The sequence below is a fragment of the Cyprinus carpio genome, chromosome B20 (genome assembly GCF_018340385.1).
Source record: "Cyprinus carpio isolate SPL01 chromosome B20, ASM1834038v1, whole genome shotgun sequence".
NCBI lineage: Eukaryota > Metazoa > Chordata > Actinopteri > Cypriniformes > Cyprinidae > Cyprinus > Cyprinus carpio.
In genome coordinates this window covers 15,356,446-15,379,438 of record NC_056616.1, presented here as the reverse complement: position 1 = coordinate 15,379,438, position 22,993 = coordinate 15,356,446, and the positions used below count along the sequence as shown (strand labels likewise).

General features: G+C 39.6%; 2 protein-coding genes across 3 annotated transcripts in view; one reads left to right on the top strand and one right to left on the bottom strand.

The window, feature by feature from the left end:
- Positions 1-12,402, top strand: part of LOC109113732 (A-kinase anchor protein 12-like) — a 36,660-nt gene extending 24,258 nt beyond the window's left edge. Inside the window, exons 1-3 of one of the 2 annotated variants that reach the window (XM_042746265.1) lie at positions 677-1,034; positions 4,410-9,131; positions 10,666-12,402. In XM_042746265.1, coding sequence (XP_042602199.1) covers positions 1,010-1,034; positions 4,410-9,127 — 4,743 coding nt within the window. In that variant the 5' untranslated portion in view covers positions 677-1,009 and the 3' untranslated portion in view covers positions 9,128-9,131; positions 10,666-12,402. Of the gene's footprint in view, positions 1-676; positions 1,035-4,409; positions 9,132-10,665 lie in introns of those variants that run through there. The other variant, XM_042746264.1, reaches the window with a different exon arrangement.
- Positions 12,403-12,836: 434 nt separating this feature from the next.
- LOC109113734 (zinc finger and BTB domain-containing protein 2-like) lies at positions 12,837-22,146 on the bottom strand. The gene is made up of 3 exons (XM_042746266.1): positions 21,622-22,146; positions 19,681-19,861; positions 12,837-16,156 (listed from the first exon to the last, which is right to left on the bottom strand). Exons 2-3 carry the CDS (start codon positions 19,851-19,853, stop codon positions 14,713-14,715), a joined length of 1,617 nt encoding a protein of 538 aa, XP_042602200.1. The 5' UTR covers positions 19,854-19,861; positions 21,622-22,146; the 3' UTR covers positions 12,837-14,712.
- Positions 22,147-22,993: the final 847 nt, after the last annotated feature.

Genomic DNA, 22,993 nt, shown 5'->3' with positions numbered 1-22,993 from the left:
ATAAAGAGCAGTTATACACAGTTTCTCTGAATGGCTACAAGATACTGCAACACAATGTATGGTGTAAATTAGATTGTGTTAAAAAATGTTCTACTGTCCAAAACTCTATGTGGCAACTTGTATGTGGAATATTCATCACAGTAAGCCACTAACGTAAATAATAATGAAATCGTGTATTATCTTCTTGTTTTTGTGACCGGTTTGTCAAAGCAATGAAATTGAAAACAGTTTTGGTTGGAAGTATTTATGGCTGGTATTTAGGCCCATGGACTGAGAGTGATATAAAGAGTGAGCTTGGTAGAGTGAGAGGGAGAAGAAGCTGAGAGATAAGATACAGGAGAACATATTGTGAAGGTCCTCATTTCACCCTTGTACATTTTATGTGTCATATGGATCCCGCCGTTTTGGATGAGAGACAGAAAGGGTAGATGGAGCCCTGTGTAACATCATGTACAGAAATGCCTTTGATAACTTGAGTAATCTTCCCTCCCTTCAGACACAGACACGCATATTTTAATATGGTTTGACACTTTTCTGTCATTTTGAACAGGGAAAGAAAAAGTTGGGTGAAGGAATGTTGGAGTTTGAGTAAGTGGGTGGAGGGAGTGTGTAAAGAGGAGTGGAGGGGGAAGGAAGAGGGAAACTCATTCAGTAGAGAGGGGCAGAGAACAGCTGAAAAGCTGAGGAGGAGGAGTGGGGGGTTTGGGTGGGGTGGTCCCACATAGGACATGTGTCAGTGTCCGTTGAAATGTGTGTTACCCACCCGTTCCCCTCATTCTCACCCAGAAACCCAGAAGAGGAGACGTCTGGCTTCAACACGAGCTCACAGGACAGAGAAAGAGAGGGAAAAAAGAGTGAGCCTTAAAGCCTATCAGCTGATCATAGTCTGAGTGGAAGCAGGACTTTTACAAGAAGGGAGTTCAAAAAGCATCACCGTCAGCGAAAGTTAAACAGCTATTCTTTTTCTTTCTTTTTTTTCTCCTGAAAAGTATTTGCAAACGTTTCTGAAATGCTTGGGACAATAACTCTAACAGGTAAGAGGCATCTAAAATCTATGACTTGTTAAAGTTGAGATGTATCGTGGTTATCATTAGGGGACATTATTAGGGGTCTGGTTTGTTCTGTAAATTCTTGACATCATGATTATTATTATTATTATTGGTTTAAATTACAAATTTGTTATTCAGTGATCGGTTATATTTGTGGACAAATTCTAATATTGTCTGCTTGATCTGTAGCTTTTGGCATCATTATATAGAGGGCAATGTTGTTAAATACTGTTTAATATGTTTTTATGAGAAAATATTTCATTGATTTTTCATTTGAACAATTCATTACTTTCACTTACATATATCCAGGTTCTTTTGTGTATGTTTCATTATTTTGCATTTCATTAAGCCTTAGAACATATGAAACACCAAGGATTCCTTAAAAGTTTCAGTGTTATTTATTTTTTTTTTTTTTATAAATACATACAAGAAATATAAGTGATGCTTAGAGTAGTGAAGTCATATCTCTAGTCTGTTAATGTGAAGCATTAACCCTTGAGTATGGGAGACCAACTTGGACCTTAGAAGGATTTATCTGTTCTACATCTCATGTAGTATGAGAAAACAGTACAATCGGTGGGTTTATACATGAACTATATAGAATTCTTGGAAATGTTGCAATCTGATGGGCTTCAGTGGTCTCAGATGTCCTTCTTTTTAGGAATTTTAATGAGTTTTTAAGCCCCTCAGATCTTAGTCAGGGTTCTCGAGAGGTGGTGTGGGTGTATGGAATTGATTACCTGCTGCACATGACTTCAGAGAGTGTTTTTATTAGCTGGGAATGTTTATTAGGATTTTGTGCGGATGTTCTTATCTTTATGTTCATGTCCGTTTAATCAGTTTTTTCGTAAATTGACAATTTCATTTTATTTTAATTGGCTTAAATTTCATATGCAATGCAGTGCATTGCAGGTTTATTAATTTTGTGTTTACTTAATGCAGTTATTTAACAGTACCCACTTCCAAAAGTGGATATTGGTAGTAACATTAATTGGAATCTTGATCATCTATGTCAAAGGGAATCACTAAAGTGTAGTTATTTAGTGTGGGAAGTGGAGTAGTTGGCCTGGTAGGGGTCCGACAGTCAGTCTACTGCTGATTCTTCCTGTAACTGCCCTAAACTCACAGACTCCACTAATGAACAGCCTGTGTTTGCATGTAACAGCAAGGGGTAAGGGGCTATTGACCATTACCTCAGACCCATCTCAACAAACATTCAGCCCTCCCCCGTCTTTCTAGACTATCACACCACTGTGATTTCAGATGGCATTTGCACCCACCCATACCAAAATGCTCACCCAAAGTCCAACACTTTAACAGCCACAACAGACACGCTACTAAATTCCTTGGCTCGAGTTTCCCCAGTCTAAGCCACCATTGAGACAAAGGCAAATGTAGGGCGACTGGTGGTTTAACCAAGTCTTTGACCCATTTTGTCTTTCGTACTTGTGTAAAAATACATTTGCACATATACAGCGCCTCCCTGTCTCCAGCTGTGTGAGGCAACAGCAGTGTGTCTTTTTGCATAAAAATGTGTCCTTCATTGTTAAAACATTACTACAGTGTAAGAAGAAACCTCCTGGAATGTACCCAAAGGAGATGTTTTTACAATAATGGAAAGATGATTTAAGAGCATATAATCTGTAGCTGCAGTTCTGTCAATCTGTCTAAGGCAGGTTTTTAGTTTAGTTATATTTGCGGGCCTCCTTCTTAATTTTTGCCTAAAAACCCTACTACTTTGACATTTTGATCCCAATTTTACACTTCTGCACAACCGGGAATATTAAAACTATAAGACTTTCTAATTGTTTTGCTAATCAGTCTTCCATATCACCAAGACTGAGAAAGTTCTATCTGTCACTCTATATGGCTTCCCATAATGCCCTTTTCCAATTTTACAGTAAGGATTTTCATCATGGTAGTTTAAGTTCCAGGATGGACAATAGTGTGGGCCCCCCACCCCTTTTATCACAAGCAGGAAAAAATCCAGGGGCCCATTGTGAAACAAAGAGGACAGCACAATACAGTCGGGGTGGGGATTTAGTTTGTGCTTCACTAAATTTAAAGCATTGAAAACACAGAGCCTATTTTTTTGTTTTAAACCAACAGGAAATGGACTGATAACTGTAAGCAAGTGACCACAACAGCATAAAGAGGATCAGTATTTAATTTTAATGACTGTCTGTTGTCCTAAGGGTCTGATATGATGGCAGGCAGTAAATATGAGCCATTCCTGTTGTTTCGCTGTAAGATTTTCAAGTTTAGGGTAATCAGTCCAAGACTTTACCAGTCACATAAAAATAAACCATTCTAGAACAATTTATTCATCATTTTGATCTCTGGCTTAAGTTGTTTTGGTTGATAAATGGTTGGCTGCCCCTTTATCTTGTCCTGTGTCATAAAAGTGTCTAGGAAGCCAAGTAATGTGATATGCATGCATTAAAAATGCTTGGAATTTGTTTTTAAAGTCGCTGGGTGGGTTTCAGACCCCAGAGCAAGAGCAAGCAGAGCCAGATGTGAACAGTCCCTTACTAGGTTGGATGTCAAAGGAAAACTGGGCCTCTAGGAGGCTCACACTACATGCAAACTCGACTCCCTCTTCCTAGCCCCACACCCTCAAAACCAACCCACTCTTGTCAAACCACAGATAGGCAAGGGAGGAATTTAAGACATAATGAGTGTTTGTTCTCGTTTATCCCACCTGTTGGAATTTTATTTGTTACATTTTGTCTTTGAAAGCTGAAGAACTGGGCAGATATACAGATTTAATGAAGATTAATAAAGTGACATCATTATGTGTTTGCTGTGCTTTATTAAATAAGGTCAATTTCATAGTACAAAAGTTTGGCACCATAGCCTGCATAACTGTGAAGCTTACAACATGGAAATTTCCCCTGGTTGCCTTGATGTTAAATGTTGTCATCATTCCTCAGCTTATAACTTGTTTTGTTGGTGCTCACAAGAAAGAGACCAGAAAATGTAAACTTAATATCAAATTGCCATCATATGCCTGATTAAATCTGAACAGGGAGTGAAAATGTTTTTACAGGTTTTCTGGGAATGTGGCTCTGATTTCCTTCAATTTCCACAGCCCTCCATCTTGAATTAATTATATCACTAGGTCATGTATTTTGCTTTTATATCTCTTAACTTGTTTTTCTACACTTAGTCATGTTGAGAACTGGCTATCCATAAGAAACCAATGAGTTTTATAAGACTTTATGAGTGTTATGATATTTAATGAATGATGATGATTTGATTTATGCTTTTCATAAGTGTGAACTTGGGTAACTTGAAATACTGTAAATGAAATAAATATACTAAAAACTTAACTAAAACTTTGCATATTTTTCCTTACAGTTGGCCAGACAGAAACCATCACCCAAACAGAAGACAGCCCAGAAACAATTGAGGTGCATCAAGAAGAGGTTGCCCCTCAGGTTAATGGAGAGAAAGAAGACGATTCTGCAAATGCAGATGAAATTACAACCACAGAAGAGAAGGCAGTAGAGGAAAAACAAGAGGAGGCCAATGAGGTGGGCTTCAAGAAGATCTTCCGTTTCGTTGGATTCAAGTTCACACTGAAGAAAGACAAGAATGAAAAGGCTGAGCCTGTGCAACTGCTGACAGTGAAGGAAGCAGAGAGTGGTGTAGATGCAACTTCTGAGGAAAAGAAAGAGGAACCTGCAATAGAGGAAGACAAATCTGTGGAAGACAAATCACCAGAAACTACAGAAAAAGAGCAAGAAGACAAATCCCCAGAAACTTCAGAAAAAGAGCAAGAGGCCACAACTGAAGAAGTGACTGATAAGGCAGAAGAATCAGCAGACCAAACTGTAGTTGATGCCCCATCAGAGACTGAAAAGGTAAGTGAGGAGGTGACTGAAAAATCTGCCGAAGAAATAGGAACAGAAAAAGAACCAGAGCCAGAAGCGCCAACTGAATCGCCCACAAGTCCACCATCTCAAGAGACACAGAGTCCCTTTAAGAGATTTTTCACTCAGGGAATCTTTTCTAACCTGCGGAAGAAGGCAAGCTTCAAAAAGCCCAAAGATGAGGAACCAGTCAAGGAAAAGTCTGCAGAGGAGGACATTAAGGAAACGGAGGAGACAGCAGAGGGTGTTGTTGAGGGTACAGAGGAACCTAAAGTGGACGCAGAGAAAGAACCAGCTGAGGGTGAGCAGATAGAGAAACCTTCAGAAATGGTTGAAACTAAAGCTGAAACGACAACTGAAACAACTTCCGCTGAGAGAGAAGAGCCACAAGAACTTAAAGTAGAAGCTGAGGCTACAAGTGAAGCTGAAACTCTGACTCAGACTGAGACTGCTGGAGCTCCAGCTGCTGAAACTGCTGTTGAAGCTCAACCCACCGATGATTCAAAACCAAGTGACAAGCCAGATGTTTCAGAAACAGCAACAACTGAAGCTGAAATCCTGTCCTCTCAGGAGAAACCCAAGGCTCAGGGAAGCCCACTTAAGAAGCTGTTTACAGGAGCAGGGCTAAAAAAGCTGTCATCCAAAAAGCAGAAGAGTAAAAAAGAAGCAGAGTCAAAGCAAACAGAATCAAGTGAACCAGTTGCTGAAAACATCCAGTCATCCACTGAGTCAGCTGAGCCCCAGAAACCTGACAGCGGAGCATCATCTCCAGAAGAATCTGGTGAGCATCTTGTAGGGGAGGTACCTCAAGCTGATGTGGCTCAAGCCGAGGTGGCTCATGCTGAGGTGGATCAAGCCGAGGTGGCTCAAGCTGCAGAAACTGAGGGTGAACCAGTCACTTCTGACAGTGAAAAGAAGAAAGATGGAATTTTACCTTGGTCCTCTTTCAAAAAACTAGTCACTCCTAAAAAACGTGTCAAAAGGCCCTCTGAGAGCGAAGATGAAGCACCTGGAGACAAACCCAAATCTTCTACCCTATCTTCAACTGAGAGTGCTGTCTTTGATGAGAAAACTGATGAGCCTAAACCTTCTGAAGAGGTGCCATCTGAGTCTAAAGAAGAGTCACAGGCAGAATCAAAGGCTGAGCCAAAAGTCGAAAAGCCTGAAACAGCTGCAGAGGAGCCAAAAAGAAAAATGGATACATCTGTGTCCTGGGAAGCCCTTATTTGTGTGGGCTCAGCTAAAAAAAGGGCCAGAAAGACTTCTGATTCTGATGATGAAGAACCTAAGATTGAGGAAGAAGTGCAGCAGTCAGGAGAAGAGCAGACAAAGACCGCTGAGTCCCCTCTTGTAAGCTCTGGTGAAGCTGATCATGAGAATTTGGCTTCTTCACCTGAACCAGAAGAAGAACTTGTGTCTACCTGGGAATCTTTCAAGAGGCTGGTAACACACAAAAAGAAACCTAAAGCAGAAGACAAGTCTGATGAAGCCTCAGGCCCAGAGCATACAACTTCTGACAGTGAAGCCCCCAAAGAAGAATCCTCTTTCTCTTTGAGGAAATTGATTCCACGCAGGAAGAAGAAGTCTGATGGTAAACAAGAGCAGATCTCTTCTGACATTGGCTCTGCAGAGGATGATTCTGACACTCCAGCTGTGGTACCTCTTTCAGAATATGACAATGAACCAGCTGCAGAAGTTGCAGTTAAGGTAGAGGAAGTGAAGCAAGAAACTGCACCAGTTACCCAGGCAAAAGCCTTAGGTGAAGATAGATCACCATCTTGGATCTCAACCACTGTGGAAAATGTTGAGAATGAGACAGAGGAAAAGCAGTTGAGTGACATACCCGAAGAAGGAGACACAGCTGCCACACCCAAATCGACTGATAACACTATCGCAGAGGACATTGTTGAGCTTACTTCAGAAGCAATTACGGCCCTTGAACAAGTAGAGGAGACTGAAATGGTTTCTGCTGTATCACGCGTTACAGCATCACCAATTACATCAGGTGAGACAACTCCTGTCCCAGGTGATGGTGTAGAGATGACCGATGTAGTACTACAAGAAGCTGTGGAAACTATCAGTGTTACCACAAGTGCCATGGCTGTCACCATGACTAAGGAACAGGAAGAAGTAGTTGCAGTCACCACTGATGCTTTTTTGGTCGAGTCAGCTATCAAGGAAGAGAAAACTGTCTTGGTTGCACATGAGAAAACAGAGGCAACTACTGTTTGTGCTGGCCTTGACACTATTGAAATAAAGGTGGTGGAGGAAGAAAGCCTCACTCAGAAGCCTTCAGTGGAGTCGGTAACAGTTGTTAGCCAGGTGCTTGTCACAGAGTTGGTTGTTGAAGACAAAACACAGGAGCCTGAACAGGCCAGTATGACTGTGGATGAGGTTCATGAGGCTCAGATGAGTGGAGGTCAGACAGAGCTCAAAGAAAATGTGGTTAAGATGAAAGCACAGTTTGAAGAGATAAAGGAGTCACCTGAGGCGGAGACTGTGACGGATCTCCAAGAAGTAGCAGCAGTCAAAGTAGCACTCATCAGTGCTGTACAACAGGAACCAGAGTTTCTTGAAGAGCCGGTGGTGGCAGAAAAATCCCCTCAGGTTGAGGCTGCAGGCCCTGTGGAACCAACTGTTGAAGAGTCAGTCTGTACCCAAACTGTAGAAGTCACTGAAGTTGCTGTTGCTGAAGGTGAGAAAGTGCATGACCTGGAGGATGTTAAAGAAGCTAAAGCCACAGTTGAGGTAGCGTCTGTGGAGGGAGTTGCCACGGCTGTAACAGAGGAGGTCATGGCGACCCTTCCAGAGGTTCCTGCTTCTCAAACTGCTGGGTCTACAGAAGATCCCATTCCAGTTGTAGCCGCCACTGAAGAATTTGCAGTCATCAAAGAGACTGTTTGTGTTACAAACTCAACATCTGAGACAACAGAATCCCATTCAGCAGATGTAGCTTGTGAAACGGTTATGGAAAAGGTTCCTCTTGTTCTTTCTGCAGATAACCACAAAATTCAGGTTAAAGTGAATGATGCTGAGGTTGGCTCTGCTCAAGAAGTTGTTGAGAGAAGCTTAGAAGTAGCCTCGACGAAAGTTAGTGTTGTGGTTGAAGAAGTTATTGAGAATGTGAAAGAAGAAACTGAAGTGATCCAGGCAACCCAAGCGACAGAAGCAGAAATAATTGAGAAACAGAGCAGTGTTCTTGTGCAAGACGTCATTCAAAATGTTGTAGAGAACCTTGCTGAGGCACATGCAGAACAAAAAGTGTCTACTGAGAAGGTAGAAAGCTATACCACATCAGTCGATGTCAAATTTGAAGATGCCCCAGTCGTTTCTGGAATGACTGAGGAAAAAACTTCAACAGAAGTCGTTTCGGAGGAAAAAGCTCCACTAGAAACAAGCCCAGAGAAGCCAAAAGCATCTGACGATATCTGCAAAGATGATAAACAAACTCGCATTGTTACTGAGAAACCAATGAAAACAGTCAACGACACCATCCTGATTACAGACACAGTCACGGTTTCGATCACAGATGAAATCCAACCTCAAAATGAAGAGGTTGCCACAGTTTCTGTGGAAGATGTGCATCATGAAACAGAGGTAATAAAAAGTGAAGTCGAACTTGAGCAAGCAGAAGAGAAAAAGCTTAGTGGGATCACAGAAAGTGAAGAAGGAAAAAGTCAAGTTGAATCACATCCCAAGGAAGTACCAACAGAAATCCAGCAAGAGACACAAGCTTCAGAGGTTTCAGAAGTCATGCCAGAAGAAAAGATGACAGAAACATCTGTTGTAGGTGAAAGTCAAGACCAGATTGTGGCTGAGCAGTGTCAAATGGCACAGGAGGTACAGATTGAGACAGCACAGGAATTTAACGTTGGTGTCATAAATGTCTTAAGTGTAGATGATGTACCTGTTCAAGACACTGAGACAAACATGAAAAAAGAAAGTTCAGAGGGCCAGGAATCAGTAGAAGACGAGCCTCAAAAAGACTTGGAAGAACCTCAAACGGAGGTTTCAACACAGGACACAACAAACCAGGGAGAGTCCAGAGATCCAGACTCTCAAAAGACAGATGCTAAAAATGTACCTGCCAAACTGGAGACTGCTACTGAGAAGTCAGCAAATGCTGTTGCAGTGGAGGAGGTGATGGAGGAGGTCGGGAATGAGATTGAGCCAGTCGCCTCAGAGGTTGTCACAGTCTCATGAGCAGGTTAGTCTTTATTAATTTAATGAAACGGATTGTTTTATTTTTATAAATGTAAAGCAAAACAGTTGAATTACTGTTTCCAAAGGTGGTTTTGTCCATTAAAGAAAGTTCCACATTCCTTATCACAGTTTTTGCACGGTGCCTTTTTAAAAACATCAATGGATCTTAGTTTTATTAGGGGTAGATTTCCATTTGGAGAGATGAAAAAGCTTTTGTTCCATGTACCAGTAACCAAGGGACCTTCGATATCAAAGCAGGAATGCCGCTGCCTGACCCTTCACTTTGTATGCTGGGTCTTAAAGGGAAGCCGTGTGAAGAGAGATGAACTTGTGGTGAAAGACCGAGTGTAATTCCCCACCCCCTCCCTAATGCTCTCTTTTACTCTCTTCCACTCATCAAAGCCTACAATATGTAGTCAGAGAACCAATTCATCTGATAAAATACACTTTATGATCAAATACAACCCTTAGAAGTGTCATATCAACATATGAGCAGAGAGAATAAAACTTAATTGCGAGATTTATTTTTTTCAGTAGTTAAAGCCTTGGAGAGTTAAATAACCTTATGCAGTACTTAATTTAGTACTTCATGCCAGTTTTCCCTAGAAGTTCATATTCTAGAATACTGGCTTATAACATTTGAAGGGTAATACTACATTACAAAGTAGATTTATATGTCCAGTTTTAATTGAGCTACAAGTTTTTGTGTAGTCAAACTACAGTCTTCATCTGTCCTTTAAATATTTGATTAAAATACATAAACATATTTGAAGAGTTAAATGCATGTTGCACACTACCTGTCTTTCGGAGGATGTGCACAGTGCGGAGGCCAGTTGTAGTTAGATTCATATTTTTACATGCTTAACGAAGCCAAGCTACACTTGCATTAAGTCTGTTAGTACGACGATGAATTAATGTATAGTATGACTTGTCAAAGGCGTGTAAACATATGATCCTCATGACACATATTATGTTTTAAAATGTTTATTCACATTTGTAATAAAAAAAAAAACAAGTGCCCTAATGTAAAGCGTGACCAAAAGACGAAGGGATGAGAGAAGAGACCTGGGTGTGTCTGATAAATGTTTGATGAGTGCTAATGCAGCACTGCAGTAGAGCAGAGGCTGGTGAAATATAGCATCGCAGCATTAGCTTTGGTGTACTGCTCACTCTCTTCTCTCTCTCTCTCTCTCTCTCTCTCTGACTGCCCCCTTCACCTTCGTTATTTGTGCTGAGTCATATAAACAGAGTGAGACAGTGGTTGGAGGCACAGAAGATGCAGTGCAGATGGAAAGAGCCATTCGTGAGCATTCATATGAAATAATGGGTGACAAAGTAACATAATAGGAATGTAGCTTGTCATGCTAAAGAGCTGTGAGAAAAGAAAAGAGTGCATATTGCAGTTTTGAAATAGTATTTGAATTAGCATTAGCAGAATTAGCATTGTACATAAGGTAAGCTTTAAACGTATTGCAATCAAAATGCAGATGTGCTAGAATTGTTCTTTTTTTCTCACCATTTTCCTTTTTGTCTTGCAGTCTGCATGTAAAAAGCGGTCACATGTCTGGGGCACAAAGCTTTCCGGAAAGCAGGAAGTGAGTGGCAGCCATGGAGGACACTAAGAGACTCCCAGAGCAAGAGACTTAAGGCCAATCTCCCTTCTCACTTTCTCCTTTAATCCATCCATTCATCCCTCTTATCCTTTTTCCAAATTCCTCATAACTCAGCTGCCATATCACATGGTCTCTCACCTCACTGGACTCATTGAGGGATGTCCCCTACTCCCAGTTTCCTGTATTTTGCCAAACTGCATCAGATGCCACCTGTAACTTTTTGTGATGAACATTTTCTTTTTTTATTAGTTCTCAGCAGTCTGTCGAATGGAGAGTTTATGTATGTGTGGTTCTTGTATGAGCGTACATGTGTGTCTGTAGTGTCGCAGTAGGAGGGTTGTGTTTTGTATATTGTATTTATATCTAAGATATTCTCTCAACCCTCTCAAAAATGTTCTAACCTTCAAAAACAACCATTGAAATCATGATGTCATGCTGGTGTAAAACTACAAAATACTTAGACAAGTAATTTTAACAAACATGGTACATATACACCCTCTACAGCCATTGCAAATGAAAAAGTGCATAATATGCTGTGGCTGTAATGTGAAAATGAGGTAAAATTCAGTTAACTCTGAAACACAATATCCAGCCATTATCATCTCCATTCTCACTGTAGATATACCACTTCTTTGTCCCTTACTGTGAAATGTTCTTTTTGTTATATATATTTATCATGTACAATCACGATGAATGATTTCACCATTAATGTGTGACATTTGAGATTTTAAGAGTCTGGTGTTCAATTTGATTTGCTTTTAGTGGCACCCTGTGAAAATAGATGATCACGATGATGACAAACGCCTGCATGAGTAGGGAACATTTAGAAAAGGACATTTTATTGTCCTCAACATACATGTGCAGTTCACTGTTTAATGGCCTTAGCAAATGCATGTTTCAACACCAAAAATGCACCCGATTGTGAAGAGAATTGTATTAATGCCGTGTATTGGTAAACTATCCAACACAGGTTACACGTGGTGGTTTTAATTCACAGATATGTGGGTATTCAGTAATATAGTGTAGAATATTTTTTGCATTCCTAATCTCTGTATCAAAGACTGTTATTTCTTTGAAAGACGTGGTAGATGCCTTATTGACAGTCTTTTTGAAATGAGTATATTATAGCCATAAATATAGACAGGATGACAAGGAAAGCATTTCAAAATCAAATGTAAATGAGTGACAGTTGTGTATTTGGATGAAGATGGTGGCAAACTGTAAAGGAAAATTTAGTACAAGTAAATTCAGGTGTTTGACGGCTTATAAAAAATGTTTTGGTTTTTTTTTTAATGAAAATGCATATGCCAAAATAAGAGCAGTCGAAATGTGTACTGGTCAACTTCAGAAAGTGTGCAAATGACAGAGAATATAAAAAAACAGCTTTGCTACTACTGTCACGCTTTGAATGAACAGCCCACTCACAATCTTTTTTTAGCTTTTTATAATAGTCTACTGTGAAGCTCCTCTAACATTTGTACAAATTGTATACCTGTGTACCTTAAGTCACATTGTAATATTAACAAATAACAAATGAAAGCATTAAGGAACGTTATATACCAATAGCATGAGCCTCGCCTCTTTTTTTATTCTTCAAGCTGTTAATAGTATGGATTCAAAATCATGTCTATATTTCATTCGAATAAAGCTAGTGTAACTCCAGCCTGCATTCTAATTGCCCTTTGTTCTGTTTGTGTGTATTGCTAAGTGTTTTTGGGATATAGAAAATGCAAACTAAAAAGTATATATATATAACTAAATTGGCATAAGATAAATGCTGTCAATATTTAAGCAAAGTTAAAGTTCATTAAGTTTTTGCAAGTTTTGGTGTCATGGCACCACTTAAAAAACCCAATGGTGCCATCTTGTGGCTCACACAACCAGACTTATGATTTTCAAAAATAAGTTGCCATGCTAATTTTTTGTTCAAAGGTCTGGGCTTGGTAAACAATTTTTTTTTTTTTATTCTCATGGCTTCATTTATTTGATAAAAATAATAAAATAGTGAAATATAAAAGCATTCAACAATAATAAAAAAAAAAAAAACTTATCCCAAGTTTTTGAACAGTAGTGTATATTAAGGAAATAATGACACATTTGAAAACATAAGGATTTATTATCATTATTCACAATGAAAATGCGAAGGAAGTATTTTTTCCAGAGACAACTGTTCATGTTCCTGAGGAGCGAGAGATCACAGTATGCTTGCCTTGGCTTTGGGGTTTGTGCATTTGAGGGGGCACCTTTACCCCTACCTCCCTAAAACTGCCTCAAAGAGTAACAACTTGCATATAATAAAAAGTTGTATTAATACTACAGGAAATAAAAGGCATGACATCGCCTGATGTATGACTACAAATATGAAAAATTAACATTACAGTATAATTATTATTTTTCCTTGTAACAAAATGAAGCAAATGGTCATTCCTGGGCTCTAATGAACTATTCAGTAGTAACTTAACTCACAGTGCTCTTACAAAAAATTCCTACAAGGTCTTTACAAAGAGAAAGATGGAAGAAATATTTAGCACTGAATGTAAATCACCCTGGTTGTAAATGACAGAAGTTTCCTGATGTAGCACAAGTATACTGATGAAAGTAGTCAGGGATCTTTAGTAGATATCAGTGCTTTTACAGCATGACCTCACTGTCAGTTTCATTAAAACAAAGACAGCCAATGCAGAGATGACAAATATATACAAAACACACACACACACACACACTTGTGCTACACTATAATGGATAATATTCTACAGTAAATGCACTGAACAATATACAACCTCTGAGATTATAAAATTCTTTGTAAATAAAGCACTGTACATACAATTAGAAAAGTTATATAAAACTCAAAAATAAGGAATTTAAGAGCATATTCAAGCAAATCATTTCATGGCAAAATTAAATCACCAAACAGTGACAGAAATATCTCTCTTCAAGCACTGTTTTATACATGTGTATGATTGGCCACAGTGTTTTCTAAATTCACACACAGTAACAACTTTGATTAAACACACAGCACAACTGTAAACATGTTGAACCACAGTGAGAGCAACACAACCAGACTGCTGATGAGCTGCTGCCGCCGACCAATTTTACAGCAAGGATGTTTACCATTTTGGTGGCATTGGCATGAAAAAAAGCACTGTAACAAACTGACAAAAGTGGATAATTAGGCAAATATATCGTGGGTCACATTAACAATAAAAGTGACGTTCGACAGGTAATCTGGCACTGCATGAAGGTTATCTACAATTACACCTTGCTGTTGCTTACCCAAAGCATGTAATGAGAAATTAGAAACAGCGTCAGAGAGAAAAACTTTGAGATCTGTGTAACTCCTTGGAGGCACTGGAAGATAAAGTTGACTTTGATCCTCGACCCTTTGATGCAAATTTCAGGTAAGTCTGATATTGCATGTCTGAAACCGGCTGAGGTAGTGAATACTCATCCTAAACCAGGACCCACAATTAGCTGGTCAGAAAATTACCTTTTTTTTTTCTTTTTCCAAAAGAAATTTTGGTGCTGTACCCAGGAACTAATAATTTTTTTGTCTTTAATATTTTAAATATTCCATCGAGTTACCAATGAGGTCTACGTCTGATCTGCACGGTGACAAACACAGGATTTCAGCAATTCACTACATCCTTTTCCTGTAGACCGTTAGGCAGAGGAAGAGCTTTAACCGCAACACAAACTACAAATGACCCGAGCAGCCAATAAAACCCTTGAACAAAGCAGGAATTTGACTTGTTGGACTAAACCTACTGTCACTCTGTTATAAATATAGCACATGAATGCATTGGTTAAAAAAAAAGCAGAAATTAGAAGAACTTTTCAATAGAAGTAAAATTCCCAGAAAAAAAGAAACAATATAACAATTTTCCATCTGTAGCTTAACTTCTGATCATAATTTACCCACAAATGCAATACAATTAAAAATAAAACAATACTCTGAAGTGGATGAATGTGAAGCTATTCCACAAAGACTTCCTCAGTTTTGATGGGCGTTATCAACGGCCCACCGTTGGATGAATCCGAGCCTTCATCTTTGGCCAGGCTGTCACTGTTCAGCCCACTGACACACATTTCTCCAGCCGCTGCGCCCGAGAGCACACCCTGGTTGAAGCACAGGTGCTTGATCACCTCATTGGGGCTGGAAAAGGTCATTTCACACACATTGCATTTGTACGGTCTCCCAGAAGAGCCGAGAAACAGCGCCTCCATTTGGCTGGAGTCGTCCGCGGCGCACAGCTCCATGCTCTGTCGGTCCACCATGGTGTACGCTGGCTCCGAGCCCAGATTCATGCAAACGTGCCGCGCCGCCTGGTTGGCCCGACAGAAGCTCTTGCCGCAGGCGCTGCAGCGGTATGGCTTTCCCGTATGGATGTACATGTGCTCTCTCCAGTGGCTCTTCTGGATGAACTTGCGGCCACAAGTGGAGCACTCATATTTCCTCCGCTTCACTTCTCGCTCCATGTCAGCCGCACCCTCTAGGTTGTCAATATCAGCGATATCGGATGGCGGCGGTGTGTCCGCCTGGGACTGAGTGGTGCACAGGCTGACAGCGGTTGTTGTTGGGACGGGCATGGCGGTTTCAGGATGTGGTGAGTCTCTTGAGTACGGATGTTGCTCGCTATCACTAGCAGCGTCCACGATGATGGGAGTGGCTGCATTGGCTTCGCTGCCTCGGAGGACTTCTTCGACCTCTGGCGTAGCGGCACCTCCGGTCGGCATGGGGAAAGCTGCACTGACGGACTCTAACACCAGGGGGAGCATAGCCTGGGAGTGTAGAAGCAGGTGCTCTCGTAATGCTCCACGCTGGGTGAAGCGGCTCCCGCAGACGTGGCACGTATAATGCTTCCTCAAAGAGGAACTTCTTCTCATGATGCTGGGTTTCACATGCAGAATGGTATTAGCGCTCAGGGAGCAAGACGGGGCTTCACCTGCAGATGTTTCCATCTCGCCGCCTTCCCTCACAAACTGACTGGTGCTCGCTGACGCTTCTACCTCAGTTTCAGACAGAGCTTGCCTGTGCTTGGATACAGGCCGCGTCAGTGAGGTAGCTTTGTTTGTGGTAACGCACTTCCCATCAAGCAAACCGCCACCTTCCAAGTCGAACGGCGACGAGAGATGCGTTCTTGCCGTGAGGCGGTTTGTGAGCGTGGCCTGTTGGTCTGATATCTGAATGCCATAAAGAGAGGACGACAGGGGAAGGCTGACCTCAGGATGTGCCTGAGCCGCATGGCTAGCCAGAGTTGCCTCCTGAATGAGAGGGTATGCATGGAGGAACTTGACGCCTTGCTCCAGGCGAGCCGGGTCGATAAGCTGCGTCGCAAGTTTTCCGGTGTACATTAGATTGAGGAGGTAGCTGAAGATGTCGGGCTGTATGTCAGCAGGCTTCAAGCGAACACAGTCACTGGTTGAGAGACCATTGAAAACCAATGTTTATTCTATAAAAGTGCTTTAATACCTATTTAGCCTATTAGTTAAGAGCACATTTTATCACAAATTACCCTTAAAAAAAATTTGAATTTTATATATATATATATATATATATATACATATATATATATATATATATGTGTGTGTGTGTGTGTGTGTGTGTGTGTGTGTGTGTGTGTGTGTGTGTATATGTATGTATGTTGTGTGGAGGAGAGAAATAAAAATAAATAATATATATATATATATATATATATATATATATATATATTATATATATATATATATATATATATATATATATATATATATATATATATATATATATATACACACACACACACACACACACACACACACACACACACACACACACAACACACACACTCATACACACACACACACACATAACATGCATACATAATCTCAATAATTCAATCTTTGGCATCAATTACAGTGCTCTCCTCTAATATTGGCCCCCTTGGTAAATATGATTAAAGGTGACTGAAAATAAATCAGCATTGTTTATCCTTTTGATCTCTCATTCAAAAAATTCAAACCTATCATTGAAGTAAAACAACTGAAAGTGGGGAGAAAATTTAAATAATGAGAAATGTTTTTCTCCAATGCATGTTGGCCACAATTACTGGCACCCCTAGAAATTCTTATGAGTAAAATATCTCTGGAGTATATTCCCATTTATATTTACATTTTTTAGCACACCGGGGTGACTTGGAGCATGAAATTGTCCAGCCATGACTTCCTGTTCCACAGGATTATAAATGAGGAACACAAAGGCCAAATTCCCTTAATCATCCATCACAAGGAGTAAAACCAAAGAATATAGTGCTGAATTGCTGAGTTCCAAATCAACTAAAGATGTTACAAATCTGCCTGGTAGAGGATGTGTCTATATCCTCCTAATGCACGGTGAGGAGAAGAGTTTGAGTGGCCAAAGACTCTCCAAGGATCACAGCTGAAGAACTCAGTTGAGTCTTGAGGCCAGAAAGCCTAAAAAAATCAAACAGCCCCTACATCACCACATGTTGTTCGGGGGGTAAAAAAAAAAAAAATTTAATTCCAGCTTCAAACTCCAGCATATTCAGTTGGAACTTCAAATGACACTAGCTTCTATGGTCAGATGAAACTAAAAAAAAAAAAGGCTTTTTGGCAGCAAACCCACTAGATGGGTTAGTACAAACAGGGACAAAAAGTACCCCATGTCCACGGTTAAGTATACTGCTGGATCTTTAATGTTGTGGGTCTGTTTTTCTGCCGGAGGTCCTGGACTACTTCTTCAGATCCACTGCAGCATGGATTATCAAATACCAACAGTTAAAAAGTCAAAAAAAAAAAAAAAAAAAAAATCTAAATCTTATAATGGGCCGTGGTTGGATCTTCCATCAGGACGAAGATTAAAAACAAACATCAAAATCAACATTTTGGCCATGGCCATCCCAGTCCTCTGACCTAAACCCTACAGAAAATGAGTGGGGTGAGCTGAAGAGAAGAGGCACCAACATGGAGCTGGGAATCTGAAGGATCTGGAGAGATTCTGGATGAAGGAATGGTCTCTGATCTCTTATCAGGTGTTCTCCAAACTCTTCAGGCATTATAAGAGAAAACTCAGAACTATAATCTTGGGAAAAGGATGTGCAATAATTGGATGCCAATAATTGTGGCTAACATTAACTAGAGAAAGATTAATTCACAATGAGATTTTCTCCCCACTTTTTTTTTTTACACCTTTGTACTTCAATGATAGGTTAGAATTTTGTGAACTGTTGGAATGAAAGATCAAAAGGATAAACAATGCAGATTTATTTTCACAATTGCCTTTGCTCATATTTACCAAGGGTGCCAATATTAGTGGAGGGCTCTTTATCAATATTGGCTATTTGTGCAGTTGATAATTGTAAACTGTAATAGAGAAATTGCACATTTAGATTAATGTTACTTTAATCATCAAGGTTGGAATACATTACATGACTTTTGCCCAGATTTTTGTATCAATACAGTCTGGATTTGTTGATGCTAGTTGCCAAAAGGAAGAGCCAAGTCTCATAGGATTTGGGCAGTTGGATTCAGGACTGTCCTTTGGGCAGTGTAACTGGTGTGGACTCCCCGAAACACAATTGTGAACGGACCAAGAAGGACCTGCTCCCTACCTCCACCAGGCCCCATGTCAGCTAAGGACGGCCCTGGTTGGATTTGATGGTTTTAGCAAAAAAATAAATAAATCAAGTGTTGTATGATGGACACAGATTCACAGACAAAGATTTTTTTTAGCTTCACACTATGATTGTGTTCAGTCCGAGGATATAAAACATGTTTGATATGTTTGGATGCTTTTAGAACACGTTGTTTTCATTTGTCATGCGACTCCTAGCAATGAGGTGCATGTTAATGCATGAGTTTGTTGTGTTCAGGTCAACATGAAAGTCTGGTAGCGCATAATCCTAAATCATTCAGTGTGGATCAGATTTGAAAAGTCATGTAATGTATTCAAGCCTTTGTCATACTGCACATTATAATGTTGAGATGCCTAAATTTACTTGTAACTTTTAAAACGAAAAACGTTTACAATTTTAGTTTGTAGTGGTTTAGACAACATAGCTTAGAATATTAAAGGGATAGTTCACCCAAAAATGAAAATTCTGTCATTAATTATTCACACTCATGTCTTTTTAAACCTGTAAGATCTTCATTCATTTTCGGAACACAAATTAAGACATTTTTGATGAAATCCGAGAGCTCTCTGACCCTCCATAGACAGTAAGGCTACTTCCACGATCAAGGCACAGAAATGTAATAAGGACATCATTGAAATATTCCATGTGACATCAGTGGTTCAACCATAATTTTATGAAGCTACGATAATACTTTTTGTGTGGGGAAAAAAAGAATCAGAAAAAAAGAAGAAAAAAAAAAGAAGAAAACTTTATTCAGCAATTAAATTGTTTCTCTGGATCACCCTAGTGCCATTTTGGAGAGTATCTCAACATGTTCTACATCAGCAGCACCACGCACATGCAATGATTACGTGCAGAGAAAAGCATGTGCATGCATCGTGAGACTCTCCAAAGAATTACTGAATAAAGTCATTATTTTTGTTTTCTTTGCACACAAAAAGTGTTCTCGTAGCTTCGTAAAATTACAGTTGAACCACTGATGTCACATGGACTATTTTAACAATGCCCTTACTATATTTCTGGGCCTGGGAACATTTCAATTGCATTGCCATCTTTGAAGGGTCAAAGAACTCTCAGATTTCATAAAAAATATCTTACTTTATGTTCCGAAGATGAACGAAGGTCTTACAGCTTTGAAACGACATAAGGGCGAGTAATTAATGACAGAATTTTCATTTTCGGGTGAATTATCCCTTTAATATTGGCCATTTATTAGATGTAACATAATAATTATTATCAGCTTACCATATCAACACATACATAGATTAAGCACAAAATGGACTTTACAAACAACACATAAAGCTGTTACCTGTCTTGGTGTATAAATAGCATTCTGAAGTAGTTCGAGAATGCGGCCAGTACGGCCTTGTGTGCTTTGAAAAAGACATCGCCGATGGCGACCGTGCAGTCACACAGGAAGCCAAACTCCCTCTGCGCGTTGAGCTGCTGCAGAAGGATAAGACCATGATTGGCCAGCTCCATACTTCCTCCTACACAGAAAGGGCCAGAGATGACAGTCAGCTTCCTGTCTACTACAGACCACAATGAACAAAAAAAAGAGAAGGCTGTTAAGATGTCTGTTGATATGGACTTAATCAGCAGTGAACCGCCGAAAATATGAATCCAACACTGTAAAACCAAACAATAAACTAAACTCTACGATACACTTGACTATGAATATTATAACTAGTAGGCTACTATTTGGCATAGTTAGAGTTTAGGGGTTTAAATTTTTAACCCCAAGTCGGCTCTAACACTTTGGCACACAACCCTTCCCGCCATGATTTAAGTAAAATGAACGGTGTTTCTTGTTGGGAAGCTGTGCCATTACTTTAAGTTATAGGATTTAATTACATTGATTTTAAAGGTTATTAACCCTCATCTACCAGAACCAGCTCTGCAGCCTCTATGCCTTGAATGTCCATTGCCCTAAAGGTCAATCACAGACTTTGTGTCACATGACTCACTCTTCAGGCAGCATTCCTGAGGCTACTTCCTCTCAACCCCTCTTGAGTGGAGAACAGTCTACAAGCCCACAAAACCTACAGACTCACTACCATGGGTTGTAATGTCACGTAGCTTTGCGTAAACACTACAGTTTAAGTTTAGCTGGCTAAAAACAATCGTCCGTTTGTTTTTCTCTGTCTTACACACATACGTATGTAGGACATTCTCAGATTCGATCCTAGAATAAGCCACTAAATAAACTGATCATCTATGAGGTGAATCACAATATTACAAACTTTGATTTGAATGGATTCCACAAGAGAAAGAACTACAATCCCATGAGGCACTGCAAATGACATTTAATTGAAAACCGTGGGGAAATTGTAATGTTTATGATCATGTTTATTTCTTTGTAAGCAATTCTCTGATTGGTGGACATTTCCGTTGCTGACCTGATGTTTATTTATATGATTATTAAAAATAAAAATAAAACGTAGCTCACAGAGATTTAAAAGTTCTCATTTCCCACATGGAGAAAACGCATGGGGTTTTGGTTCCAGGGACTGTTGCCCACTGCTGTTCATTGCATGTGGTCATGTGATGTCAACATGGCAGCACTTTTCTAGTAGACTGATATGTCAGAATTTCTGATATAATTAGAGTCTGTTAAATTATTTTTGTGCAAAACGATTTGAATTAGATAAACTTCTTGAGTGAAGCTTTATTGAGTCACCCAGCATTCAGCAACCATCGAAATTTGTTGGAAACGGTTTACAAGTGTTTCCTGGTACCGAAATATAATATATAGCTTTGCATTTTCACACACACACACAGAGATAACACGTCTAACTTCAGTTTAAAGCACTCGCCACAGCTTCGACTTGTTCTCATTGTGGGTTTGTAAACTAGCTCCTCCCACTACGGAGACACGTGGAACGGACAGATCTCCCGCAGAGACCGACCACTTCCGCAATCTGTTTTTCTTCGCAAATAGAAAATAAACCGTCAAAAACTGAAACGAGTTGACTGATACGATCACGCGCAAACGCTCCCTGCTCGATCAGCACATGATCCAACGACCTTATCGTGAATGTAGCCGAAAATTCACAACAATAACAGCGATATAATCTTAGCGAGCATCAGGGACGAGAAGCAAAAATAAACGGAGCTTCGTGAAACGGACACACACACACACAGAGAGAGAGGGAAGGGCAGGTCACCGATTAAATAAACTAAACTAAAAACAACAAATAGACAAATGAAGCAGTAAATGATAAAGGTTGATGGGTGTAAACACACGTACCTTTCCTCCGCTCGGGTGTGTGGAGTTGGGTGAGTTGTTGTCTGTTACCGGGGGACTCGTCCGTTGGGCTCGCAGCTGCTCTGTTCCTCTCAAACGCAGCATTGGCGGCGATGGTCGTCGGTGTTTTCCGGTCGGGTTACGTTACAATCACATGACTGTCTAAAAGGGCTTAAAAACAGCGGTTGTAAAACCCACTTCCCTGGGATGCCAAAACAAACGTCTTTGGCGCTAAGAGCCGCCAGACGAGTGCACTGGTGAACGTTACGGGTGTCGTTCTCCTCGTGTGTTCACGGTGCGGCGGAGATGAATGTTATTAAGCAATCATTCAGGGGCGACGATCGTTGGTTACACATAAACGGATTTTAGTGGAGTTGGATAGCCGTAGGTCACGCTACCCACCCCCACATGAAGATAACGTATCGAGACAGATACACGCAGAAGGGCGATTTGCATTTCAGTTGACAGACTACACTTTTACAGCCAAGAAAAATGCGCTCACGAGAAATGCGCGTTTCACACCCACAGGCTGAAATAAAACTAACGAGGCTCATTATTGGTTTACATACATATAATCAGTATTAAACGTGTTTTCAACAGTATATCTTTATTCACGTATCCTTTGGGTGAAAACGATATAAATATGTTAAAACATTTAATAAATATATATTGAAATAAATAACGAAACACAAATATAACGTTTATTTATTTACTCACAACTAATAAATATGTGACAAATAATTTAAAATATTAAATAAATCACAAAATTAATTATATATATAACTGACTGGGCTGTTTTTTTTAGTATTTAGATTTTAATTAAATATTTGCAAGTTAAGGTTTCCTGTGTTTTTATGTATTTGCAACAAATGTTATTAAACATTTATTTTGGTATTTTATTTATTTTTTATTTCTTCACTTTTACTGAAGTCTTTAAAAGATAAAAAGATACATGTTTTAAATTATATATTTATACCACAATAAAATAAATGATAAATATGCAGAATAAAAACATTTCCTTTTAGTCTCAGAACAACTATCCTTTTTTATGTTCTCAGTAATCAATTCATTTATTTTAATGTGAATTAAATTGCTTTGGTTCCATTCTGAACAATTCAAGTGAAGCTTGACATGGTTTAAAATAATAATAATACTATTTTCCTTTTAACTTTGCCTGTGTCTTTGTGCTTTGCTTGAGTTTGTAAGCTTTCACTACACTAAAGAGAACAGGATGTGAGCTGGCTTGACCAGGCCTGCTAGAGAGATCAGGAAATGAATAACACGGGGACTTAACATGAACAAATACATACAAGAATTGTAAGAAAATGCCAAGAAAATATATTAAGACTAATCTACAACAGCCTGGAAGTTTAAG

What these genes read in the sequence shown, in the direction of transcription:
- LOC109113734 (XM_042746266.1), bottom strand. Translation starts at nt 19,853, where the DNA reads ATGGAGCTGGCCAATCATGGTCTTATCCTTCTGCAGCAGCTCAACGCG. An exon ending in CTATTTATACACCAAGACAG is followed by an intron (nt 16,157 to 19,680) that starts GTAACAGCTTTA and finishes TCTCTCAACCAG; the next exon opens with TGACTGTGTTCGCTTGAAGC.